This window comes from Syngnathus floridae, chromosome 17 (assembly GCF_059516105.1).
Source record: "Syngnathus floridae isolate MCC-2025c chromosome 17, RoL_Sflo_1.0, whole genome shotgun sequence".
Classification (NCBI taxonomy): domain Eukaryota; kingdom Metazoa; phylum Chordata; class Actinopteri; order Syngnathiformes; family Syngnathidae; genus Syngnathus; species Syngnathus floridae.
In genome coordinates this window covers 12,086,167-12,110,564 of record NC_142429.1, presented here as the reverse complement: position 1 = coordinate 12,110,564, position 24,398 = coordinate 12,086,167, and the positions used below count along the sequence as shown (strand labels likewise).

Genomic DNA, 24,398 nt, shown 5'->3' with positions numbered 1-24,398 from the left:
CTGTTCGTGTATATGAGTGTGAGAGAAAAAAAAAGAAGCACTTACTATCAGTGCAGTGAAGAGGAAGCGCTTGCCTTGTGTTGTGACATTAACCACACCTCGCCAGTTCCACATTTTGTTTTAGACCTTGTGTTTATTGGATTTGGCCGCTTGTGAAACTATGTAGGCAACATGGTTCTTTTCGAGGGCGCCGCCCGTAAGCCGTACTGTGGAGCGCCATGGCAAACTGGGAGCGAAACAAGAGGATCTTACTGGAGCTGGTGAAGCTGCCCGAGAACGGACTTTGTGCAGATTGCGGCGTGCCCGGTGAGGCTCGACTCAGACGTTCTCCTGGTGGTGATTTGTCGAGAACACCAACTGCTATGTAACCTTTTCATCTCCGGCAGATCCCGACTGGGCGTCTTACAAGTTGGGCTTGTTTATCTGTCTGAACTGTTCCGGTATCCACCGTAACCTGTCCAGTCGGGTAAAGTCCATAAAGCTTGACTACTGGGAAGATGAGCTTGTAGAGGTAGAAACACGCGTGATACTTTACAAATGTTTAGAAGAAAAAAACCAGTTGGAGTACCTAACAGTTCTCTAACAGTGTTTATTTTGCTGTGCCTTGGAAGTTGATGAAATCCAGTGGCAATGCTCGAGCCAGAGCTTTGTATGAAAAAGCACTTCCTCCTTACTACTACCGGCCACAGCAGACTGACTGTGCGTGAGTAGGTTTTTATTTTCAATATCCAAAACGAAAATATCGGGATTGAGCCCACGTCATCTATTTCTCGGTCACATTGAGTGAACGGGAGGTTTGGGATCAGCTCGAAGAAACCTTTGAGCTTGCAAATACAGCTTCTAAGTGCCTCATGTGTGTTTGTCGAAACCCCTAGAGTGTTAAGAGAGCAGTGGATACGAGCCAAATACGAACGATTGGAATTCACAGGCGAGACCAAGTATCCACCTCCGTCTTATAGCACAGGTGTTGTTTGCTCCCCTCTGCTCCCCATGAATCAGCCATGAACTGTCCTCGTCGGGTTGAAGTTTCTCTTTTCATTTGATTCCAGGCTTCTATGAAGGCATGCTATGGAAGAAAGGCAAGGAGAACACACAGTTTCTCAAAAGAAAGTTTGTCTTGTCTGAGAGGGAATTCACGCTGGCTTACTACAACAAGGACAATGTGAGTTGGCTTGCAAATAGCGCTCGCTCGAGTATTTTGACCACCAAAACGGACGTGGCATGTCTTTCTTTTCTCTAGGAGTCCAAAGGTCCAAAAGCGCTCATTTCTATCAAGCACTTGAATGTAACATTTCAGCCAGAGAAGATTGGGCATCCCCATGGGATGCAGATTACTTACCTGGACAACGACCACACCAGGAGCCTTTTTGTGTATCATGAAAGTCCTGAGGTGGGACTGCTTGATCATCTGAATTTTTTCCCTTCCCTATTCTCATTTACTTTGGCGCTGCTGGGTTTCTTTTGCGTTCAAGGAAATAGTCACATGGTACAACGCCCTTCGTGCCGCTCGCTATGCATACCTCAAGACGGCGTACCCGACCGGGACAGACGCCGACGTAAGCACCCAACACCTTTTCAATGATGAACTCTGATCAGATGTAAGAAGTACGTATATGTATGAAGTGAGAATCTCGAACTGTCATTGTCAGCTGATACCAAATATAACACCAAACTACCTTAAAGAGGGATATATGGAAAAAACAGGGCCGTCGGTAAGTTGTTCCACTCCAACTGCATAAGCCGTTTGCATGTAGTATTGTATTGGAGATGTTCATGCTATTTTGACCAGCAAAAGGAACCATTCAAAAAGAGGTGGTTCATTTTGGATTCCCAAAATAGGAAGTTGCTCTACTTCAAAGGCCGCTTGGTGAGAACAAACACAAACGCTTGTATTATCTTGTGGTCAAGTCCATCGTCTGAACGTCGTTGTGAATGTAAGGATGCTGAGGAGTTGGGGGTCATCTTCCTTGGCACAGAACGCGACAGCTACTCCGTTAGGGATTGCGTCCCAAAGCACGCCCGTGGAAACAAGTGGAAGTTCGGCCTCATGGTGGAAACACCCGAACGGCAATTTGTCTTCATGTGCGAGCGTGAGAGTGAGCAAAGAGAGTGGCTGGACTCACTCAGACAGGTCATGTCCAGGCCTATGACACCACAGGATTATACTAGTAAGAATGGCAACTTGGCAATTGGGAGCACAAGTGTCGGCAAATGGTCATTCTTTTTGTTTCTTTGTCTTTGCAGCTGAAACCAACATCAGGAATAAGCGATGAAAATTGGAAAGCAGGATTTGAGTTAGACAGCAACAACATCGGAATGCTCATCTGCACTGTGCCATGAAATGACTTTGTTACTGTTGAAATGACAATTGTAATCGTTTTTATTGAGGACTTCAATTGATTTTGGACTATATACACACATACTTCTGACAATCAATTTTTCCAACTATTTCCTTATTTTATAGCTCAGTCATTTGCTATCGTCAAGGCTGCACTGTAGCCTTTGCGAAACACGCGCAGTTCACTTTTGTGACACCTGAGGGCAGCATTCCACGTTTTATAACACCACATGAAGTTTGTCCTATGCTGACTTGCCGTCTTTGCCGCCGGGTAGTGGAGGTCAGGCGTGCTCCCCAACTGCCAAGTACTATGGAAGCGCCGAAAACGTGAATTCCATTCAGAAATCGTGGCGCATAGCGGTCGTCTATTTTTCCAATGCAATAGCACTGAGCTCAGAAAGTGTCCTCTGTTCCGTAACGTGTGAAGAATTGGAAGAGCGACACCAAAAAGCCACCGTCCGTTTTGTCCTACAAAGGCAGGCGCCCAGTTTGACAGTAGCTGGGCCTGACGTAAGAGCAACTACCGAAGAAGTGACAGCCAACGAGGGGACTTCATGAAGCAATAGACTGTCCCTTATTCTGGATTAAAAACTTGTTTGAACATGAGGAAGGACGTGAGGATACTGCTCGTCGGGGAACGTAAGTAGCGAGTGTGTTGTGGCTCGGCTGCAAAGCGCTTTATCCGCTTATGCTGTGTGCTAGCGAGGAGGCTAATGGCTAGCACTTCACTATCCCACTTTGATTGATGCATGGCAACAAACAAAAAGAAGCTCTACAAATATAGATTGCTCATCATCCGCTATCAGAGTATGTTTAGGATCTATGGTTTGCCACCTGAAACAAAAGATCAAGCGATGATTCTAAATGACATTCAATACATCCATTTTGTTGATGGAAGGTATTTGATATATATTTTTTTACATCTGCACAGCCAAGGTGGGGAAGACGTCACTGATCATGTCTCTGGTCAGTGAGGAGTTTCCTGATGAGGTGATCATTTATACATGCAAATCTTGGTTGAATAAATGGATTCGTTGTTGTTTGTTGATGCTAGTTTGTTTTGTCCAACATGTCAGGTTCCTCTGCGAGCTGAGGAAATCACCATCCCCGCAGACGTCACCCCAGAGAGGGTCCCCACACACATTGTGGATTACTCGGGTACTGGCTTGCTTGTTTGTTTGTTTGCTGTCTGGTCTGCTCCAACATGGAAAAACACCTTTCTTGTTTGTTTACATCTTTCAGAAGCAGAGCAGTCAGATGAGCAGCTATATCAAGAAATATCTAAAGTGAGTTTCATTTCTATGACGTTGTATTTTGTTCAATAACTTCTTTCAACAGTTTGCAGTGTTTTCCCTCCATAAATGCCAGGCTGATTTGGACTATTTTCCACAGGCAAATGTTATCTGCATCGTGTACTCGGTCAACAACAAGAAGTCAATTGAAAAGGTGAGCCAAGATCCTGCCGCTGCCGCTGCCGCTGCGGCTGTTGTTGATTTGGGCTGGGTGTGTTTCGAACAATGGAAACGCATCGTAGTATTAGTAACCCTGAAGCAAACCTAATTAGAGCCACTACAAGCGCATTTATTTACTGTTAAATCTGACATTCTAAAAATAAGCACTGTTAACTATGTAAATGCTGATTTATTTTTCTATACATATTATTTTTCTCCCAGGTGACAAGCCACTGGATTCCCCTTATCAATGACAGAATAGACAAAGACAGCAGGTGCGTGTTTTACTTGTAGTTGCACTCCGTTTAAGGTGTTTTTCACCCAAATACTAAAAAATATGATCGTATTGTTGCATACATTGTATACATGATTGTATATGAACTTATACTTATAGCTAAATCATGTTTTAAATGGTGGTCATTAGGTTTAACATGGCAGTGCATTGGTGCTTGTGACGTGTATATACGTTTATTTTTTTTCTCCCCAGGGTACCATTGATCCTTGTGGGCAACAAGTCTGACCTGGTGGAGCACAGCAGCATGGAGACCATCCTGCCTATTATGAATCAATACCAGGACATTGAGACGTGTGTCGAGGTAAGATAACATGACCAGATGAAGACCCACTCATTTGGAGGTCGGAACGCGCCCACTGTGCAATCGTCATAATTACAATGCCTATTTGAATGGAAAAACACGACTCGGCTCCAAATATATAATTGAGCATGCTTGACAAGCATGGCAAGTCGTGTATGACAAGAAGAACCTGTACTTGAGACAGCTACAAATATGCGAGTCAAGCCCAATCAGTTGCTCACAGGCTTCTGACCTTGTTTGCGCCCCGACATTAAATGGATTGATATCATTGAGGCTTGGGAATGTGAGGGAGTCTGGTTTTTGTTCGGCGACGTGAACCTTATTTACGAGACGAGCGACGGGCCAGGGTGTTAGATTAGCTGCAAAGCCAAAGTAGAAAGAAGGGAGGACAGAACAGGACAGGACACAAGTGTGGCCACTTAGAAGTGGAAATAGTTTGGACACTCCATCATGTGGCAATTTATCTAAACAGGCATGCCGTGCCTGCCATTTCTCACCGCCAATAATAAAGTGGATGCTCCTTTTCTCCCCTCGTAGTGCTCGGCCAAAAATCTGAAGAACATCTCCGAGTTGTTCTACTACGCCCAGAAGGCAGTTCTCCACCCGACAGGACCTCTGTACTGTCCAGAAGAAAAGGAGGTGAGTGTTGCAATTTTGCCGATGGAGATATTTTGCTCTTGGAATTTTCGATATAGACATGTGCGTGTTTATCTGTCTTACAGCTGAAGTCTTCTTGCATCAAGGCTTTAACCAGAATCTTTAAAGTGTCCGACCTGGACAACGACGGCATCCTGAATGACAACGAGCTCAATTTCTTTCAGGTAATCCGTTATCGTATTGCATTTGCATTGTATTTCAAATACTGCAGTTTCCGGCGTCATGCTGACATCGTATCGCTACATAGTTGTGATGATTATCTTATTTTTTGGATGTAGAGAACGTGCTTCAACACGCCACTGGCGTCCCAGGCCTTAGAGGATGTTAAAAATGTAGTCAGGAGAAACATGGCCGATGGAGTGAAGGATAACGGGCTCACGCTTAAAGGTTGGACGTCGTTGCTCGATGCTAATACGAGAGGAATTGTTTGCTGAGCTCCTCTTCTCGTCTCTTTCATTTCAGGCTTCTTGTTCCTGCACACTCTTTTCATACAGCGCGGCCGACACGAGACCACCTGGACCGTGCTCAGGAGGTTTGGTTACGACGACGACCTGGAGCTCACGCAGGAATATCTCTTCCCTGTGTAAGTCCCTGAAAAACGTCAAGTTCCTTTGAGGCAGTGTGGCTCACAATTTCTCCCTCTTTCAGAGTCAAGATACCTCCTGACTGCACCACGGAGCTAAACCACAACGCTTACCTCTTTCTTCAGAGCGTCTTTGACAAGCACGACAAAGTGAGTGCGACAATGTCTCGACATGTTGTTCTCAGATTAAGACCGTCGAGGTGTGTGTCTTCAGGACCGAGATTGTGCGCTATCGCCAGAGGAGGTGAAAGACCTGTTCAAAGTATTTCCCTACATGCCGTGGGGTCCGGACGTCAACCACACAGTGTGCACTAATGAGGAGGGATGGATCACATACCAAGGATACCTCTCCCAGTGGACGTGAGTTTTTTTTTTTTTTATAGTTTTGTGTTTACAAAAACTCACGTCCAACTGCCTCGCAGGTTAACGACGTATTTGGATGTCCAGCGGAGTTTGGAGTATTTGGGTTATCTGGGCTATTCCATCATCTACGAGCAGGAGTCCCAAGCCGCTGCGATCACAGGTAGTCGATGCAAAAAAAAAAAGAAAATCTGAATGAGAATCATTAATATATGTCTGCTTTTGGTTTTCAGTGACACGAAACAAACGCATCGATCTACAGAAGAAACAGACCCAGCGCAGTGTGTTCCGCTGCAATGTCCTCGGCGCCCGAGCTAGCGGGAAGAGCGGCTTCTTGCAGGCCTTCCTGGGAAAGAACCTTCAGGTCGGTCCACGAATGCAATCGACAAATGAATTTAGCCCTCGGAAAGGCCACCGGCGAGCTAGCGCGTTAGCAGTCATTTGATTCTTATGGGTTTTGTTTTTGTCACCATAGCGACAGAGGCGGATTCGAGAAGATCACAAGTCCCTCTACGCCATCAGCACAACCTATGTGTATGGTCAAGAGAAGTACCTGCTGGTAGGTGACTTTTCAATTGCTTCGAAACGATTTGCTCGGTCGGTGCAACGTTTCAGACTTTCCGTACGTGTCCATCCTGAGTGTCGTAAATTTGAGAAGAGCTCTAGAGTGAAGTTGACCACGTTTGCTTTTCCCCAAATCTCCTTCCAGCTCCATGAGATGATGCCAGATTTCGAGTTCATGTCAGAAGTGGACCTCGCTTGCGATGTGGTCTGCCTGGTCTACGACGTCGGCAATCCGCGTTCTTTTGAATACTGCGCCAAAATCTACAAGGTGCGACACACTCGGTCGGTTTTGCACTTTTCGACCAACGGTGATAAAGTGCAAATGTGGTTTGCGTGCGTGCGACAGCAATACCTGATCGACAGCAAGACCCCGTGCGTGGTGATAGCCGCCAAATCGGACCTGCACGAAGCGCGGCAGCAGTATAGCCTTTCGCCGCAGGAGTTTTGCCGCAAACACAAGCTCCACCCGCCCCAGCCGTTTACGTGCAACACCACCGAGGCCCCCAGCAAAGACCTCTACACCAGGATCACCACCATGGCCATGTACCCGTGAGTACCCGACCGGAGCCTTCAATGGACTTTGTAGATCTTTGAGGGTGTCTTAACTCCTTCAAAAGGCTCTCATGAGATCAGCTTTCCGAGCAGATTAACCGGCCCTAAGCCGCTCAAGCCCTCGGAATCGCATTTGAGCTTTCCGGAAATGGTGTTGTCTGAACGCGGTGGAGTGAACTAAATGGCTTACTTACCTACAATCAATTTGGCTTCTGATTGACTCTGTGTTATTTAAGCCGGCAGCCAACACAGATGTTCTTTTTTAAAAAAAAAAAAAAAAAAAAGCATCCCTCCTCTGCTCTAAGGTCTCCTCCATCCCGTTTGCACGTGTTTTACGCCTGTTGTCTGTTTTGCATGCGCGTACACGCATTTTCGTGTGTGTGTGTGTGTGTTCTTGCCCCCGCAGCCACGCCCGTCTCCGCTGCATGTGCGCCTGCAACAAGTGCACCTATTGCCTGTGTCAGAACCTCCTCAAGATGGAGTTGCTGCGCACCATTAAGGCCCAACTGCGCAGGGTCGTTCACAACAGGTTGATCATGTCGAGCCATATCTTTTGTTTGGGCGTAGTCGCACTCCTTCTGTCTAGTTGTGGAGCAGCTGCAGAGGTGTCGTGATGGCGGCTTCTTAGACGCCCCGCCCCATAGTGTGCGCCCTTGTGTCATATTTGAAATACGTGCTTGAAATGGTAAATGGTAGGTTTCATTAGCTGCATGATAAATCATACAAAGCAAAATCTTGTGTTTGTTGCTGTTTCCCCACTGTGTAGTGAAGCGCAAGACATTTTCCCAGATGTATATTTTGTAGATGCAGAAGTGAATGTGTATTACTTTTACAGTTGTCATCAACCTGGTCTGTGTTGCCGTCTCACCAGGCACATGGCGCAAGCAGACCTGAAGAACTCCACGTTCTGGTTGCGGGCCAGCGTAGGCGCCACCGTGTTTGCCGTGCTGGGCTTCGCCATGTACAGAGCGCTGCTCAAACAACGGTGATGGGACGCCGGCGGCGGCGGCGGCGGCAGACGTCTGCATCCTCTTTCCCGCCGTGGTTCTCGTCCCGTCCCGTCCCGTCCCGTCGTCACCCGTGCGACCGACCGGGTTACCGCCTGCTTGATCCCGCCACATTCATCCTTTCCTAGTAAGAAACCATTTTATATGCATTTAATCATCAAGTGTCAATCCTGTTTTTGTTTGTGGGGGTTGAAGTCAAATGCAACTTGCGAATGCCTACCAGTCAATTCTCAGACACAGACATTGTGTCCGTGTTTGTTTTTAGTTTTGTTTTTTTTTCTCAGGTCAAATTGAGGCAAACACAAAGGGACTTGAGTGTGTTAATAGATGGGTATATGCAGTATAGTCTGGATGTAGTCCTGAAAAAGGTTTTAGCAATGACCTGGTGGCCTCTTGCACCATCTAGTGGGGTCCAAACAAACTTCATTTTAACACTCATGGATGTTACGCAGCCGTTTATTTGGATTTAATTTATAAACGTGTCAACCTGTTCACATGCTACAAATATATTTTTCTTGTATTTTTGTATTTAGCGCTCTCAAGGCTATTTCCTTGCTGTTTTTAACTTGTCTTGGTTTGCAACTAGCTCTGTATGTACTTGTCATTTGTTAGAATAACTAATAGCCAAGTCCCCCTTCCACGTACACACGCACACACTCCAATCTTTCACAACTTTGTGTATAATTGGGTCAAATGGCGGCTAATTTCACAAGTCAAAGAAATGATTTTAAATATATGAATAAATTGCATTTACACCCATGGACGTGTTTGTCGTCTTGGAAAGAACAATACAAGATGTGCGCATTACGTACACACACATACATACAGTACGTACTTTACAATGCACAGTTTCGAGTCACAGTACACGTAATCACTTTTCAATCACAATTGAACTAATGTTACCCTTAAAAGCGTTCCCAACTTGAACAGAAATTGGATACAAGTGTTAAAAATAGGATGTTTACACAATCATTTCACAAACAGTAAGACTCCTGGAAAGTGGAAACTGTTTTAAATTCTTCAAAATAGCTTTAAAGTTGGTCAGACATCATGTGAGCAATCATTTGAGCAAAACTTGAAATAATATCACATTTTTGGGACACCCTGTATACAATATTAGTAGTGTGTTCAATCATCTGCATAATTCATCGTACATAGATATTAAATAGAAATGAAATTTTAGACAATGATATTTGAACAAGGAATCAATTCATGATTTCATTATGTGTGTCAGTTACAAGTGTTTGGTCATAAAGTATATACACTAAAACTCACCTATACCAACCATAATTGGAGCTTCACAAGTGGATCACTATACATTTGACTACTCTCCTTCCAAAATGTACTTAAAATGTCAGGAAACAAGAAGGGAAGTATGAGAGCAGCATTCAGCTCAGCGACTGCTCTCTGATGAACTCCTCGAGGACGGTGACGATGCGGCAGGCTTCGGGCAGGTCGCTGTGCTCGGCCCGGGCGTTCTGCAGGAGCACGTCGCCGTTGCCGCAGCCCTGCAGGAACTGGCAGCAGCGAAACAGAGCGTAGTGGCTCATCTCGGCCTGACGCACAAAGCGCTTCAGGCTGTTCATGTCCTGGATGGCCTGCCAAGACAACGTGACGGGCATGAGTTGCTTCCTCCGGTAACCGGTGTGTTCTCCTCCCACCTTCAGTTTGAAGTTCTCCAGGATCTGTCTGAGGAGGAAGGGGTTGGCCCTTTCGGCGGCGTTCAAAAAGGCTTGACTCCAGTCCTCGCAGAAGCGGTTATTGACTGGAATGCAAAATCCACACGATATTTTGACGCCTCCGCCGACGCGCCAGGTTGACTTACCGGTGTTGGTGAAGGTGGGCGGCGTGACGGCGCAGTCCAGGGTCAGGTGGGAATGCGCGTCCTCTGACATGGCCTTGCAGAGGGAGGCCGCCGTGGTGTCTTGCTGCGACAGGCCCTGCAAACTGGCGGCTTTGATGAACCTGAACGAACGTGACGTTACAACATGCTCGAACCGCAGGGAAAACGAGGCCTCTCACCGGGACACGTCCGTCTTTGTCCTGTCGTCCGCATTGGTGACCTCCACGTGATTGTGACTCAGAGCCTGGATGAAGGTGAGTGAATCTGCTTTAGTCATGTTTTCAATCAAACCTACCACATCTCATGGCCGTGACACTTACGGCGTGCAGCAAGAAGCTGATGTTGCTCTGGACCAACTGCACCACACGGTAAATGTGCATGACAGACTCTTCGTACCAGCGACTCAAATAGGGACGTAGCTCCGTCTCCAGATTTTGGAGCTGTCGCAAACAGATACGTACAGTACACTTATACGACGACAAAAGAATCATTCAAATGGCTTTATCTGTACCTCGGGCGTTTGCAGACTGCTGCGCAAGCCTTGAACGTACTTATCGAGCTCCAGCCTATACGTGCAGCCAGTCAAGGAACACGGCGGCAAGATGAGCGAAGATGTGACATGCCGATAAGGACCACAAAAGGATATAAGTTGAGTCCTTTTTCGGAGCCTCCCAAGAAGCAGATGACGTGTCCGTTGCCGTCGGCGTCGGGTTGGTCCGGAGATCGTTCCTGCTCCAGAAGGCAGCAGTAGCAGCCCACTGCCTGCTCCGGGAGGCTGAGTTCCACCGTGGCGATATTGCCCATCCCTCCCAGCAGGGCTCCTTTGTTCAGCCTCCTCGCGATGTACGTGCGAAGCTCGGGTTCCGCCTCGACGGGAAGGCTGCTGTCGATCAGAGTCAAGCTGGAAGGCGGAAGGCGCAGCGGTCAGTACGGTACATGCGTGGAATGAATGGGCCGTGAAGAACTGGGAAGCCACTGAACAGGAAGCAGATGGAGAAAGCACAGTGGAATTTAATGTATGACCTGCATCAGGAGCGGGGAACCTTATTATTATTATGATCATGATGACATCAGAAGCCAATGATTGCTGAGGAAGGGACAATGGGATGATAATAAATGTAATATTGCTCCCCGAGGCAGCCTGCGGATGTGCACAAAAAGGGAGAGAAGAAAGCGAGATGGCGGCAGCGGCGGCTGGCACAGACGGGGCACACTGCTCCTGGGTTACCTAAAGTCCTCCTGACTGGTTGTGGAGTCTGTGCGTCTCTGGTTCCAAGCCACATTTTCCTCGGGAGCCTCCGATCTATGACAATATGCACTTTTACCATCAACTTTGCACATATGGTGCTTGCAGGTGAGGAAGGAATACAATGTTCAACTATAATGCCACCATGAGACCAGAGATAGATGGATAACGAGTAGACCCAAAGAACAAACAATGAATGATGCTAAGAAATGCAACAATGCTCGTTACCTCGTGCCTTCATAGAGATAAATGGCATAATAGCAGTTCAACAGAGTCTTCTGGCCGTAGGTTGCGATTTCCTCGCTTTCAAAGTCATCTTTCTCCTCCACGTCAATGGAATCTTGGAATGACGACGTCTGGGATGTAAACATGATCCTGACGTTGCGCTGACAAAGCGAGCAGGCGGGAGACAATTGTTTGTTTTGTCGTTACGAGTCGGCGATGCCCTGCTTTTCCGAAAACGAGCGATATGATGTCGCCCGAACGCAAATCGTAAACACGTTCTTTTTCAAATGCGCATGCGCCAACCGTGTACGTGTTCAAATAAGTCCGACTTTCACAAGTTGTATATCATCTTAACGCCGAGGGAAAATGTTGAAATAAGATACCGTCACTCTAATTTGTGAAACCTGGAAACCTTGGGAAGAATAAATTAAACGATTAGAGTTTGTCGACATGTGTAGGCGTTTTGTTAACTGAATAGAATTTGGACATGGTTATCAAATCAATTTAGTACAACTCTGTGATGCCGTTTTACAATAAGTGGATATTTTAGAACAAATTATGGGTACAAATAATTTAATTAATAACAGGGTCCCTATTGTATACATTATTTGGTGGTGTCGTTGTTGCTGTTCGAATGATCACTGCGCTTGAAAATGCCCAAACGGAAGCCGTCAGGAGTCACTTTCAGTCAACGTGCTCATTTGAACAAGAACCGCTACGAGGGACGGTCGAAGAGCGGCCCTGCATTAATAAATCAACGAAAAGTCAATATTGTACGTATGGTACCGTAAGATTTTGATTGAAACACATAAAGTGTTGCGATAGGTTTGTTATCTCGGTAGTAAGGAGCGCATTTGTGTTGGCTGAAGTTTTTTTCACTTCTTTTTGTAACGCATTAGCTCGTGTGCTAGCTTTAGCATTAGCACCACCTTGCGCAACGTGTTCAACAAGTTTGCAACTAATATTAGCTGACATCAACGCCTTAACTGCGCTTAATTAACCTATTCGAGTTGTTTACATGGTAACAGTAATTGTGTTGGGCGTCTTTGTTCGGGTTAGTGTTGTGATCCTATTTTATTCGTGGCCGTCACATGTGAGCACGATGCCTTGAAACTTTCCATTCGACCAGGCCCGAGCTGGAAGGGCAATTTCCTTAGCGGACTCTTTTCTCTTTATGTAATGTCAAGCGGAACACACCATCGACACAATAGTTTATTGTTGTTTTCGTGTGAGTTGATTTGCTGTAGCCGTTCCACATCTGTGACGATTAATTTTCACTAAAGATCCAAATTAGTCACGACGGCCCTGCTACGTAGCCAAGTTAGCTGACTTTTAGCCTCACGTTTTGTCAGCCAAAGCGTCGAACGCGGGACCATCAATCAACGCTTACACTTCCCACATCATCTCGTATTACACTCGAAGGGTTTGGATCTCAATGTGTTTATACGTAAACGCATTCGTAGATGAAATGCATTGAAATGATTGCGCGGGTGGCGTGGGGGTTGGGATTGGATTAACTTGAAGGATTAAGCCTGCTTGTAGATTTTAACCGCTCGTGTTATTTAATACACTCGTTTTGGGCCTCTAGCCTCTTCCCAAAGTTGATTTAGAGCCGGTAATTTAGCCAGGAATGGCAAAAACACTGGAGTACAAGTACAGAAATGTGTTTAAAATAAACATAGAAGTCCCGATTCAATTCGTCTTTGTGAATAAAAAATAAAGTACACATTTCCCATCACTGTTGTCAACACACATTTTCTCCGTTTTGTTGGGAAATGATGCATGACATACAACTGACTCTCACTGATGGTCTTTGTACTCATACTGTCTGATCTCAAGACTACTTCTTCACGACCCCCCCTTACCCTCTTCGCTATGTGTTATTACAAGAAGTTCATAAGAGCAAATGAATGTGCACAGGATGGAGTGGCAGCCAGATGAGCAGGGACTCCAGCAGGTCCTCCAGCTGCTTAAGGACTCGCAATCACCCGACACAGCAACGCAAAGAGCCGTCCAAGAAGTATCCTGTCTTTGTCACACGCAAACAAAACATTGGTTCCACACACATTTTGTCTCTGAATGTTGGAAAATTGATGGAAAATGGGAGTTCCGTGAAGAATTGCTGTTGCTCAATATGGATCTTTAAATGATCATTATCAAATAAAAGTTAAAATAATCAAATATTTGATCCTTAACCGCTAATCTAGAAACTTGAACAACTGAACCAGTTCCCTGATTTCAACAACTATCTCATCTTTGTCCTTACAAGACTCAAAAGTGAAGGTAAGCCACTAAAAAGCGATTTATATTTTTTTGAAAATAAAAACTCCAATTGATCTTGCACCCTTTTTTTATACATAATACTACCTTCAAAGTGTGTCGCGTATCTGGAACCCTTGCTTCTCAACAGACGAGCCGACCCGCTCTCTCAGCGGTCTGATTCTGAAGAACAATGTTAAGGCCCATTACCAGAACTTCCCGCCAACCGTTGCCGACTTCATCAAGCGGGAATGCGTCAACAACATTGGCGACCCCTCGCCCCTCATCCGCGCCACCATCGGTGAGTGTCGCTCTCATCTCATCACGCACGCTCTTTGCCGCCCGATGGAGGTGATGCATATCGTCAACCTGACTACCTGTGAAGGTTTTTCTACTCATACTGTCTGATCCAGAGATGCCGGCAGCCCTCCGCGAACTCTCTCGTGCTTCCACCCGGGACTAAAATCCTCCCCGCGCTTTGTCTTCTAGGCATCTTGATTACAACCATTTCCTCCAAGGGAGAGCTGCAGTCGTGGCCTGAGCTCTTGCCCCAGCTCTGCAACCTGCTCAACTCGGAGGACTACAATACATGCGAGGTACATCGTATTCTCAGAAAAGATGATGAAAATTCGATCAGCGGGCTCAATTTCTTTGCGTCCGTGTCTCAGGGCTCGTTCGGAGCACTGCAGAAGATCTGCGAGGACTCGTCGGAGCTGCTGGACAGCGACGCTTTGAACAGACCGCTCAACATCATGATACCCAAATTCCTTCAGTTCTTCAAGCACTGCAACCCCAAAATTAGGTACAAGGCGGAAAGCTATACTGCTTTATCTTCCGGTATAATAAATTGCATTCAAATGAATGTTGTGGTGTGTGCAGGTCCCACGCCATAGCTTGTGTCAACCAGTTCATCATTGGCAGAGCACAGGCCCTCATGAACAACATTGACACCTTCATCGAGGTTGGTGTTTGGATGCCAAAATGGATTCTTCTTCTTTTTTTGACTGACAGATGTTTGTTTTCCCACCTGCACTTCACCTCATTAGAGCCTCTTTGCGCTGGCAGCAGACGAGGACTCCGAAGTCAGAAAGAACGTTTGCCGAGCTCTGGTCATGCTTCTGGAGGTCCGCATCGATCGGCTCATCCCCCACATGCACAGCATCATCCAGGTAAGGGAACCAAGCGCAGCTCATTCAACGCTGAAGCTTTTCGACCTCATTTGTAGCTCATCTGGACATGATGACACACCCAGCTCATTGATTCACAATGATACCTTAAGTTCCTAAACTTCTGATCCAGATTTGCTGCAGCTCAGTGCCAGAACCTTGTTTGAGCTGTGCTGCCGTAGTTGCCAACATGTTTTCTCATGTCTTCTCTTGCAGTACATGCTGCAGCGCACACAAGACCCAGATGAGAACGTCGCTCTGGAAGCCTGCGAGTTTTGGTTGACTCTTGCGGAGCAGCCCATCTGCAAGGAGATGCTGTCAGGACACCTGGTGCAGTGAGTAACAAACATTTATTGCAGTTGTCTTAAAAACACTCATTAGATTGATCCGTTTGTGAGATTTTCGTTTTGACTTTTCCCTCCCCCACATCTTCATGTAGACTCACGCCGATCTTGGTGAATGGGATGAAGTATTCCGAGATAGATATCATACTGTTGAAGGTGAGTTGTTTTCCTGGTCCGTTAAAAGTACTGGACAGTGTTTTGTAAACTAAATCTAGTCTTGTTTAAGCAGCTGATAGAATTGAATTGGTCTCAAGTGGCTCTATGTTTTGACCAGGGAGACGTGGAGGAAGACGAGGCCGTACCAGACAGCGATCAGGACATCAAGCCACGTTTCCACAAGTCGCGGACGGTCACCTTGCAGCACGAAGGTTTAGAGGGAGGCGACAGCGAGGACATCGAAGACGACGACGACGACGATGATGACGACGACACGCTGTCTGACTGGAATCTGCGTGAGTAGAAATGCGGCCAAAAAAAACCAACATATCGACCAGGAGTTGTAGACTTTGGAAATAAGGTCTTCATATCTGGAAGTGATGAAAAACCCAGCTCATTGATTAAAAAAATGAAACATTTTGTTCCTAAATGTTCTGATCCAGATTTTCCAGACCTGCATCCATTGGGACCTTACAATGGCTAGCGCTAAAGCTAGCGCACATTTTGTCCCCTCTTAGCCAATGGAGACGCATCCTGTTAAATGAAATGTTCTTTGAAGGCTGCTTCCAAATCTTCTCGGTAGAATGATGACAGGAATCGATTTGGATGCGCAGGAAAGTGTTCGGCGGCAGCGTTGGACGTGCTTGCCAACGTGTTTCGAGATGAGCTACTGCCCCACCTGCTGCCGCTCCTGAAGGGTTTGCTCTTCCATCCCGACTGGGTCGTCAAGGAATCCGGCATCCTCGTATTGGGCGCCATCGCCGAAGGTAAGATCCGTGGAAGCAAAATGGACTCGCCCGGCGGGGAAATAATTGTCTTTGTGCTTCCCCAGGCTGCATGCAAGGCATGGTACCTTACCTGCCCGAGCTGATCCCGCACCTTATCCAGTGTCTGAGTGACAAGAAGGCCCTGGTGCGCTCCATCGCCTGCTGGACCCTCAGTCGTTACGCGCATTGGGTGGTCTCCCAGCCCCCCGACTCCTACCTCAAGCCCCTCATGACGGAGCTTCTTAAGTGCATCCTGGACTCCAACAAGCGGGTCCAAGAAGCCGCCTGCAGGTGAGCATCTCCCGCGTGGCTTCCTCACGTGGAAATGATGACCCACCCAGCTCATTGAATAACAGTGATACATTTTGTTCCCATATTTTGTTCTGATCCACATCATTTTTTATCAAATCATTCGTTGACTGGTAGAGTCATTTCTGTGCCATAGATTAGACTAGTCATGTTGTTGTTGTTGTCCTCCATCTTTGTTTTCACCATAGCGCGTTTGCCACCTTAGAAGAGGAGGCATGCACAGAGCTTGTCCCATATTTAAGCTTCATCTTGGACACGCTGGTCTTTGCGTTTGGAAAGTACCAGCACAAGAATCTCCTCATCCTCTACGATGCCATTGGAACACTTGCAGACTCGGTGGGCCACCACCTTAATCAGCCCGTAAGTACTGAAAGATTTTCCGCACGTTCATTCGTTGAGGTGTTTCAGCATTTTTTTCTTCTTCTTTCAGGAGTATATTCAAAAGCTGATGCCCCCTCTCATCGCAAAGTGGAATGAGCTCAAGGATGAGGACAAGGATCTTTTCCCTCTTTTGGAGGTAAATCTTCCCAAATTCAATACAAGGTTTTGATTAGAAAATGTGACACGGCAACCTGTCCTTTTTCTGCCAGTGTTTGTCTTCAGTCGCCACGGCACTTCAGAGTGGCTTCCTGCCGTACTGCGAACCTGTTTACCAGCGTTGCGTCACGCTTGTCCAGAAGACTTTAGCTCAGGCTATGGTGAGGAGGCCATTTTTTCTTCTCTCTCTCTGTCTCTCTCCCTCTCTCTCTCTCCTTGTTTAACCCAGACATTTATACCGAGGTGTGACCTTTGCAGATGTACAACCAGCACCCAGACCAGTATGAGGCCCCTGATAAGGATTTCATGATCGTGGCCCTGGATCTACTCAGTGGCCTGGCTGAAGGTCTGGGAAGTCACGTGGAGCAACTCGTAGCCCGGTCTAATATCATGACGCTGCTTTTCCAGTGCATGCAGGTACAGATGGGCAAGCGTGTTTTGTTTTTTGTGTGTGTCTTGGATGTTGATGCTCAGATCGGACAAACCCTAAGCCTGCATTTAGACGAGCGCTAATGAGATATTTGTGTTGCAGGATACAATGCCAGAAGTGAGGCAAAGCTCCTTTGCTCTCTTGGGAGATTTGACAAAGGTCTGCTTCATGCATGTGAAACCTTGCATTGGTGAGTCTTTTTCAAAACTCATGACACCACCACCACCACCACACTTTGGTTATTGTAAACCATTTTTTGGGTGTGTCTTGTTTCCAGCTGAGTTTATGCCCATCCTCAGCCTCAATCTGAACCCAGAGTTTATTTCGGTGTGTAACAACGCCACCTGGGCCATTGGGGAAATTGCCATGCAAATGGGTAAGTGGAGAAGTTGATGGCAGGCGCCATGTTTGCCATGCCATATCATAGAGAAGGTTGCTCATGTGTTTTTGTCCTTTTCTTCTCTCCAGGTGCAGAAATGCAGCTTTACGTTGGAGTGGTTTTGCCCCACCTGGTGGAGATCATCAATCGACCCAACACGCCAAAGACCCTGCTGGAAAACACGGGTATGCACGTGAATTGTGAAGTATTTCTCTTTTTTGATTTAAGCAATGATATTCTGAATACTTTTGTCCTTCGTGTGCAGCCATTACAATAGGCAGACTGGGTTATGTCTGTCCTCAGGAAGTGGCGCCACAGCTTCAACATTTCATTAGGCCATGGTGAGTCATGGTCTTTTTTTTTCCCTTCTTCAAAATCATTTAAACTCCCCCAAATGTTAACTTATCATTCTGCATCACAATGTTGGTTGAGCCTAACTTTGAAGACCCGGTCAGCCTGAATTCATGTGAATTTTGATTTTTGTCTTGCCAGGTGCACATCGCTGAGGAATATCAGGGATAACGAAGAGAAAGATTCAGCCTTCCGTGGGATCTGCGTGATGATTGGCGTCAACCCGGCCGGTGTTGTGCAGGTGAGCTGACGTGATCACCGAGCAGCTTCATCTTATGACCCCTTGATAATAAAAGCAAGCTCTTTGTGTTCAGGACTTCATTTTCTTTTGTGATGCTGTGGCCTCCTGGGTCAACCCAAAGGATGACCTGAGGGACATGTTTTATAAGGTTAGTGACGTCAATTGTTTGAATTGAAACGATTTGATGCGTCTCGGGTGCGCTCGTCACACTGTGATGATCACTTCTAAGACATTCGAAATCTGACACACTCTGCGGATGACCTTTTTAATCTGAGAAGTGCGGAAGAGCTGCCCCAGAAACGTTTTTTTTCCTAGGAATTCTCAACATTTGAGCTATTCATGGACCTGAAGTTCAAATTTGTGTGGGTCTAACTTTATTGAGCATAGACCTCCTTCCTCCCTTCGCTAGATCCTGCACGGCTTCAAAGACCAGGTGGGTCAAGATAACTGGCAGCAGTTTTCAGAGCAGTTCCCTCCATTGTTGAAGGAGCGTCTGTCGGCATGCTACGGCGTCTAACAAGTCCACACTGGATGCTGACCCGTTCGGTACGTTTGCTCATTGAAAAAGCAACGAAAAGCATTTAGTCTCCATGTTTGACTTTTTTTTTTTTTTGTCTCCTTTAGGTGAACATGGGGGGGGTTACCAGGGGACTCATTGCACTGCCCAGCGTAGCAGGGAGGGACGATGTGGAGGGACGTGACGGGCCTTCACGTGGCAGAGGGTCCCCTCCCCACCTTTCCCTGTGTCTCTGTGAGGGAGGGAGGGAGGGTGGGCGGGCGGGAGGAGGGAGGGTAAATTTAGGGATGTACGTATACCTCTTGGATTTCACGCCTCGCTAAATCCAACACGCTCAAAAGTGACATTCACCGATAGCAGCACCACAGGGATTCAAGTTAGTTGGTGGTAAAAGGGGAGGCCCCCTCGCCTCCATTCGATTCAGTCACAATAGCGTTGAGGGGCGGCGGGGCTCGTCTTCTCGGTACATTCAAATCAGCATAGGGTGCCGTCGTCCCAATCGATCCGAATGAATGCACAGTGCATTCATGTGTGTGTTAAAAGTGAGGGGCGCCACCTCTGGGCTTAGCCAGAGGCTAAAGAAAACACGCTTTTCTCATGTAAGAATGCAGGAAATGTGCATCAATAGTTGCAGGAAATCATGCAGAAAAGAAACCCTTTGGTGTGCAGGGCCTTTTCCTCTCGTCATCTGTCCATCTATCATCCGATTGCATGTTGAATGAAAGACTTGTGTGGTCAGAATAAGGAGGCCCCTGATGTATAGCAATGAAGATGCTAGTTTTGTTTCTCCCACATTTGTCATCCTTAATGTTCAAATGGGGGGGTACCACGAATTATTCAAAGAGCTGAAATACTGTAGGCAGGTTAAGGATTCTGCTGCTGCTTCTGTCAAAACGTCAACTTTCAAAATGGACATAATGAAAGAGATAAGCCGTCGAGAATATGTAGGTTCTTACTGATATAAATGCACTTTTTTTTTCCTTTTGTAAGAATTCTAGAATTTCCTGAGGGAGATTATAAACCTGTCGGGATTGTTAGTCCAATTAAAAAAAAAAAAGGCTATACTTGAGGCCTCTTAACATAGTCATAATAATTTAGCTTCTAAAATTGAAGAGGAGGGACTACTTCAGTATTTTTCATCCCAGTGCAGCTTTGTGTAAAAAAAACTTCCCCCTTCAATCCATTTTTTGGAGGCAAATGGCAGTCATTACAAAGATGTCATGAACCTTGCATGCGTTCCAATTTTCCTTTCCAATGCAGCCCTTCCTTTGAGGAGGGACTCTCGCTTAAGAGCTTTGCTGATGGCAATATGATGCTGAACTAATGGGGTAATGTTCCAGCTCTTGCGTCAGCTGGTAATTGACAGCTGACATGTTATTCCATTAGCCTGTTGACACTGTGTACGTACGTTCCGGCTGGAAATACACTGATCTCAATCGTTCAACCCGACACTGGATAGCTGGCTCGGGCCATCTTTCTCCAGCTTTGTCTTCTAGCCGTTGTCCATAGTGGACGATTGTATTGGAAGAATGTGTATGGCTTTTAGCCTGTGGGGTGTTTTGCTTCCATGTTATTTTGCACCAGCCCTACCCTAAGGTTATGTGCCGGGCATAGTCGGTCAGGGAAGGGGGAAAAAAAAAAATTGTGTGGCCACTGCCATTCAACATTTGCCTGCCAGTTAAGGAAAATGTAACTATCACATTGTGTCCCTGAGTATTAGCTAGCTTTATTCATTTAGTTTATGACTTCGATGTTTTCGGCATGACCTTTTGTAGCACAATCGCATTGGCTCATTTAAAGCTGCTGAAATACAATATGCTCACTAATGACAATGCTTGTTCATTTTCTAGGCAAGAATTAAGGCAGGAGTTTTCTTGCATATTGTAATACGTGAAGATTTTTTTTATTTTTGTGCTTGTGGTATTTTAATTTATTTTATGTTTTTTGTGCGGTCTGTGCACAAATGTTTTTTTGGACTTCAAAAGTTTTTTTTCTTTTTATTCTTTTCATTTAAAGAACTATTTTATAGTGGACCATTTAATTGCATCAAATTTGATGTTGTGGTTGACAGAGTCTGGGCTGGGCGCATACCTTAGGGAAGACATCTGATTCATAACTTTGTTTAAATATGATATCAAGGCTGGCGACTTTCACCTCCCTTTTTGTTTAACTGTGGTGCAGGTGGGATGTCTGCTGATGTACTCCTTTTTAATTTTGTCAAAGGGGGAAAATAAAAGTTTTCTATTACACGGTCTCAATTATTTTGTGCATAGAATTGAAATGAAGTGTGTTGGGGGTTTCTTTCTCCCTGGAGAAAGTAACTCCTCTGTCTATAGTTAAATACTTTTGAACACTAAAGAGAAAAACCTGGCCAGTGGAGCTTGATGGAAAAATAAGGTACGGGGTATACTGTAGTACAATGGCCAAAATCGAAGTGCGCGGAAGCATGTTTTTCATTGCGCACGTTGATGACGTAGCGCTGCACCCGGAAGTGGCGCCGCCAACTTGTAGTTCGCCCACATCTACTAAACAGCTGATTGGTACACTACTACGTTCTTTGTACATGTCAATCGGATGATTTTCGCTTTTGTGTCGTGTAAGAAGTTGCCATCAGTTAAAGGCGTGATGACATCGTTTTGAATGTTGATTGTTTGATTCGATTTGACGTTCCCATAATATGAGATCTAATGGGAGGTGTTTTCAATATTTCAACTAAGAATTGCCTTTTTGGATTTATGCTTCGGTGATTTGTGTTGCTATTCTGTGTAAGATAGCATTGCCGGCTGGCCGGCTATGCAATCAGCAAAAGAAGTGATGAGTGTAGCTTTGTTGGGCATGTATAATGCTGCTTCGGCTATGGATGACGCTAGGATAAACAAAGGGGCTGCAACCGCTAACGATGGAGAACAAAGTGGACAATGTCACGACTTTGTTAATAGTGAAGCCGCAAGTGCAGAGCTGCAAAGGTAAGACTGCAACTACCGATTAGAATGATGTCAAAATGACCCAATGCAACCAAATTGCTTCAACCGCTTCCCTTTTCGAGTCCTGTGAAATGTTGATCATGTACATGCCGAAATAAACAAATGAATAAAAAAACAACTGTATTGAACCCAAGACTCTTTACACTCTAAAACCACGCACACACAACCACTAAAAGCAAGATGACACAATCAAATACTGTTTGTGTAAAGTGAAACGATTCGACCTCATCTTACTTCGGAATATAACCTACTGTGGACTTTTTTAGGTTAGCTGGCAACACAGGTTTATGCGCTAAATGTAAGTAAAGTTGCATTCTTCCATGTAGTTCAGCCAGGCTGATGTGATTGTTCTCACACTGGCACAGATCTATGAATAAAGATACAAGCTGTGTAGTAAATAACAAATGATTTTTGGAATAAATTCCCTCCAGTCCTCCTAATGCCGCTGCATGCCCTGAGGTCAGCGGCTTGTTGTCTTTGCCATGGGAAATGGTAACCCACATTGCCTCACACCTTCCTGCTCACTGTGTCATCTCTGTGCTGCCAAAGGTGAGTGAGTCATCTTCATCCCTCCGTCTACTTTTTGACACTGAAGCAACCAAAAGATTTGATGGTGTATCTGAGCACAAATCTTATCTTTGCAGGTATGTAATGCTTTGAGCAATGTCGGGAAGGACAAAACTACCTGGCAGCTGCGGGCACGCAGACTCATCGGGACAGAAGCTAGCTTTCCAGTGAGGCCAAGGGAGGATTTCGATTGGCCTTTTGCTTGCTTGGAAATGGAGACACTGATCACCCGCTGGACCAAAGTAGCGCAGGTCGTGACCAAGGAGCCTCGAGCTGATGCCGACCCGCGAGACCGAAGGGACTTGCAAAATGGCCAACCGGATGGAGTGGCCGATGCAGCGGCTCTTATGGAGCTAGAGCAGATGGCGGCTTATGATGATGACGAAGGGGTGTTTCTTGAAGAAATGGGTGCTCAACTGCCGCCTGTTGTGCATGAGGCCCAATTGAGGGAAGTGCCGGAGGGAAGATTGGACGATGGTCCACAACCCATGATAGAGGAAGATGGGGATCGCTTTTTATTTGACCATCCTGATCACGAACAAGATTTGCTTCAGCCCGGCTTTCAGGGCAATGCGGGACTTGCAGAAAAAGAGCGGCAACCCCCCAGAAGTGCGAGTCCGCCGCCAGCCTTAGAATGCGTCACCCTCCTTTCGGGCCACATCGCGCAAGTGGACACGGTCCTCTTAATAGGGGGCCGGGGGGCCGTTTGCGCCACGGGCTCCAGAGATCGGGATGTTAAACTTTGGAATCTGCAGGCGGACTCCGGTCATATGTTGATGCACACGTTGAGAGGCCAGGGCCACTTCAACACCCATCAGGGCTGGGTGTGGAGTTTGGCATCTCAGGGACCCCTTCTGGCTTCGGGGGGCTTCGACAGCACCGTCAAGTTGTGGGACCTCCGGGCCGGTGGGGCGGAGAAGGGAGTGATCAGGACCGAAGCTGCCGTCACCTGCCTGTCCTATCTGCCAGATGTCTTGCTGGCCGGAACATTGAATGACAAGATACACATGTATGACCCTCGAGGTGAGACAGACGCCTTCGCTCCATTCCGTCCGTCCAAATTCAGCAAGACGGTCTCTTTTATTTGACTCCAAGCCGGCGTTCCCTTGGTGAGGACCCTGCGACAGCACAGCTCCGCCGTCTTTTGTCTGGCGGCCGACGACAAGCACATCATTTCGGCCAGCCGAGATCGCTCTTTGGTCGTACACGATCGCAGGGCGGACAAAAGCGTGTATAAAGTTCGGGTAAGTGTAAGCGCACCGTGGAAATGGTGCTCCTGTGACAGAAAGCAACTCCACTTGTCTGCCTTTTTGTATTTTCAGCTGCGCTCTTACCTGTATTCGATGAGCTACAGTGACGGCGAGATTTGGGGAGGCGACATCGGGGGCACGCTCCACTGTTTTTCCATGCAGCAGGGGGTCTGGAAGCACCTGGCACACTTCGATGTGGGCCACACGGCTAAGGTCACGGGCATTCACAAGTCCCCTGGAAGCCTCTACACTTGCTCCTCTGATTTTACCGTCAAGGTAATGTGTCGTGAACCTTGAATGGATCGATGATTGTTGTTCATGTCACTTTTGCCACCTGGCCGCAGGTGCACATCCCCTGCGGGCCCCCAAAGACAATATGCACCTTGCGCCACCAAGAAGGAGTCTGTGGGGTGAGTTAAATGCACGACTTGGCTACTTCTATGGCGTCGACGTTCAACACGATCCACTCTGCTGCCATTTGGTGAATGTATGATATTTTGCCTGTTTTTTCCCTTCCGCCAGCTGAGCGTGGAGGCTGGAGTCCTGGCTGTCGCCTCAAGGGATATGTGTGTGGACATCTGGAGGCCCAAAAAGAATGACTTTTGACCAATAAATTGGGAACATAAGATGTGCTCAGCATTTAAAAAACGACAAGCTCAAATAAAAAATGATGTCAATAAAATCATAAAGTATGTCACCGCGTGTGTAGTGAAGCTACT

General features: G+C 46.5%; 5 protein-coding genes and 1 non-coding gene across 8 annotated transcripts; 5 read left to right on the top strand and 1 right to left on the bottom strand.

Moving 5' to 3' along the window:
• The first annotated feature begins 86 nt into the window (after positions 1 to 86).
• adap2 (ArfGAP with dual PH domains 2) lies at positions 87 to 2,434 on the top strand. Its single transcript, XM_088358786.1, has 11 exons — positions 87 to 306; positions 387 to 511; positions 612 to 703; positions 876 to 964; positions 1,050 to 1,162; positions 1,241 to 1,390; positions 1,473 to 1,556; positions 1,650 to 1,712; positions 1,790 to 1,867; positions 1,940 to 2,168; positions 2,245 to 2,434. The coding sequence occupies exons 1-11, from the start codon at positions 219 to 221 to the stop codon at positions 2,271 to 2,273; spliced, it is 1,140 nt and encodes a 379-aa protein (XP_088214912.1). The 5' UTR covers positions 87 to 218; the 3' UTR covers positions 2,274 to 2,434.
• Positions 2,435 to 2,589: 155 nt separating this feature from the next.
• On the top strand, positions 2,590 to 8,869 carry rhot1a (ras homolog family member T1a). 2 transcript variants are annotated; one of them, XM_088358774.1, is made up of 20 exons: positions 2,590 to 2,977; positions 3,270 to 3,328; positions 3,415 to 3,496; positions 3,581 to 3,624; positions 3,731 to 3,784; positions 4,012 to 4,064; positions 4,277 to 4,385; positions 4,923 to 5,024; positions 5,108 to 5,206; positions 5,321 to 5,429; positions 5,505 to 5,625; positions 5,691 to 5,775; positions 5,840 to 5,985; positions 6,048 to 6,148; positions 6,219 to 6,349; positions 6,461 to 6,544; positions 6,695 to 6,817; positions 6,896 to 7,098; positions 7,508 to 7,630; positions 7,973 to 8,869. In XM_088358774.1, exons 1-20 carry the CDS (start codon positions 2,941 to 2,943, stop codon positions 8,088 to 8,090), a joined length of 1,983 nt encoding a protein of 660 aa, XP_088214900.1. In that variant the 5' UTR covers positions 2,590 to 2,940; the 3' UTR covers positions 8,091 to 8,869. The 2 variants fall into 2 exon arrangements, with proteins under 2 accessions (XP_088214900.1, XP_088214901.1); XM_088358775.1 differs by lacking the exon at positions 7,508 to 7,630.
• On the bottom strand, positions 8,771 to 11,714 carry c17h17orf75 (chromosome 17 C17orf75 homolog). Of its 2 annotated transcripts, XM_088358795.1 has the most exons (9): positions 11,426 to 11,714; positions 11,180 to 11,254; positions 10,598 to 10,852; positions 10,463 to 10,523; positions 10,272 to 10,391; positions 10,131 to 10,195; positions 9,934 to 10,073; positions 9,770 to 9,873; positions 8,771 to 9,706 (listed from the first exon to the last, which is right to left on the bottom strand). In XM_088358795.1, exons 1-9 carry the CDS (start codon positions 11,566 to 11,568, stop codon positions 9,497 to 9,499), a joined length of 1,173 nt encoding a protein of 390 aa, XP_088214921.1. In that variant the 5' UTR covers positions 11,569 to 11,714; the 3' UTR covers positions 8,771 to 9,496. The 2 variants fall into 2 exon arrangements, with proteins under 2 accessions (XP_088214921.1, XP_088214920.1); XM_088358794.1 differs by lacking the exon at positions 11,426 to 11,714 and having other exon boundaries at positions 10,463 to 10,926; positions 11,180 to 11,250.
• A 52-nt stretch (positions 11,715 to 11,766) lies between these two features.
• On the top strand, positions 11,767 to 21,125 carry LOC148384633 (transportin-2-like). Its single transcript, XM_088358773.1, has 25 exons — positions 11,767 to 12,195; positions 13,343 to 13,442; positions 13,630 to 13,705; positions 13,833 to 13,982; positions 14,171 to 14,277; positions 14,350 to 14,483; positions 14,561 to 14,642; positions 14,728 to 14,850; positions 15,064 to 15,182; positions 15,287 to 15,347; positions 15,466 to 15,643; positions 15,962 to 16,114; positions 16,180 to 16,405; positions 16,612 to 16,783; positions 16,854 to 16,940; positions 17,014 to 17,121; positions 17,219 to 17,377; positions 17,493 to 17,580; positions 17,668 to 17,766; positions 17,859 to 17,954; positions 18,035 to 18,110; positions 18,262 to 18,361; positions 18,435 to 18,509; positions 18,771 to 18,907; positions 18,986 to 21,125. Exons 2-24 carry the CDS (start codon positions 13,344 to 13,346, stop codon positions 18,876 to 18,878), a joined length of 2,676 nt encoding a protein of 891 aa, XP_088214899.1. The 5' UTR covers positions 11,767 to 12,195; position 13,343; the 3' UTR covers positions 18,879 to 18,907; positions 18,986 to 21,125.
• On the top strand, positions 13,192 to 13,259 carry LOC148384634 (small nucleolar RNA SNORD41). Its single transcript, XR_015853856.1, has one exon. It is a non-coding gene; the product is annotated as a small nucleolar RNA SNORD41 (small nucleolar RNA).
• A 227-nt stretch (positions 21,126 to 21,352) lies between the features above and the next one.
• Positions 21,353 to 24,376, top strand: fbxw9 (F-box and WD repeat domain containing 9). The gene is made up of 7 exons (XM_088358776.1): positions 21,353 to 21,844; positions 22,294 to 22,411; positions 22,507 to 23,452; positions 23,525 to 23,673; positions 23,752 to 23,955; positions 24,024 to 24,089; positions 24,202 to 24,376. The coding sequence occupies exons 1-7, from the start codon at positions 21,672 to 21,674 to the stop codon at positions 24,283 to 24,285; spliced, it is 1,740 nt and encodes a 579-aa protein (XP_088214902.1). The 5' UTR covers positions 21,353 to 21,671; the 3' UTR covers positions 24,286 to 24,376.
• The last annotated feature ends 22 nt before the right edge of the window (positions 24,377 to 24,398 follow it).

Coding starts and splice junctions, on each gene's coding strand:
- fbxw9 (XM_088358776.1), top strand. CDS start 21,672: ATGCAATCAGCAAAAGAAGTGATGAGTGTAGCTTTGTTGGGCATGTAT. Junction 23,453..23,524: donor ACACATGTATGACCCTCGAG/GTGAGACAGACG, acceptor TTTGACTCCAAG/CCGGCGTTCCCTTGGTGAGG. Junction 24,090..24,201: donor ACCAAGAAGGAGTCTGTGGG/GTGAGTTAAATG, acceptor CCCTTCCGCCAG/CTGAGCGTGGAGGCTGGAGT.
- rhot1a (XM_088358774.1), top strand. CDS start 2,941: ATGAGGAAGGACGTGAGGATACTGCTCGTCGGGGAAC. Junction 4,065..4,276: donor AGAATAGACAAAGACAGCAG/GTGCGTGTTTTA, acceptor TTTTCTCCCCAG/GGTACCATTGATCCTTGTGG. Junction 5,626..5,690: donor CAGGAATATCTCTTCCCTGT/GTAAGTCCCTGA, acceptor TCCCTCTTTCAG/AGTCAAGATACCTCCTGACT.
- c17h17orf75 (XM_088358795.1), bottom strand. CDS start 11,568: ATGTTTACATCCCAGACGTCGTCATTCCAAGATTCCATTGACGTGGAG. Junction 10,074..10,130: donor ACAAAGACGGACGTGTCCCG/GTGAGAGGCCTC, acceptor ACGTTCGTTCAG/GTTCATCAAAGCCGCCAGTT. Junction 9,874..9,933: donor GCCCACCTTCACCAACACCG/GTAAGTCAACCT, acceptor TTTGCATTCCAG/TCAATAACCGCTTCTGCGAG.
- adap2 (XM_088358786.1), top strand. CDS start 219: ATGGCAAACTGGGAGCGAAACAAGAGGATCTTACTGGAGCTGGTGAAG. Junction 1,391..1,472: donor TGTATCATGAAAGTCCTGAG/GTGGGACTGCTT, acceptor TTTGCGTTCAAG/GAAATAGTCACATGGTACAA. Junction 2,169..2,244: donor GACACCACAGGATTATACTA/GTAAGAATGGCA, acceptor TTGTCTTTGCAG/CTGAAACCAACATCAGGAAT.
- LOC148384633 (XM_088358773.1), top strand. CDS start 13,344: ATGGAGTGGCAGCCAGATGAGCAGGGACTCCAGCAGGTCCTCCAGCTG. Junction 16,406..16,611: donor GTCCAAGAAGCCGCCTGCAG/GTGAGCATCTCC, acceptor TTTTCACCATAG/CGCGTTTGCCACCTTAGAAG. Junction 16,941..17,013: donor ATCTTTTCCCTCTTTTGGAG/GTAAATCTTCCC, acceptor TTTTTCTGCCAG/TGTTTGTCTTCAGTCGCCAC.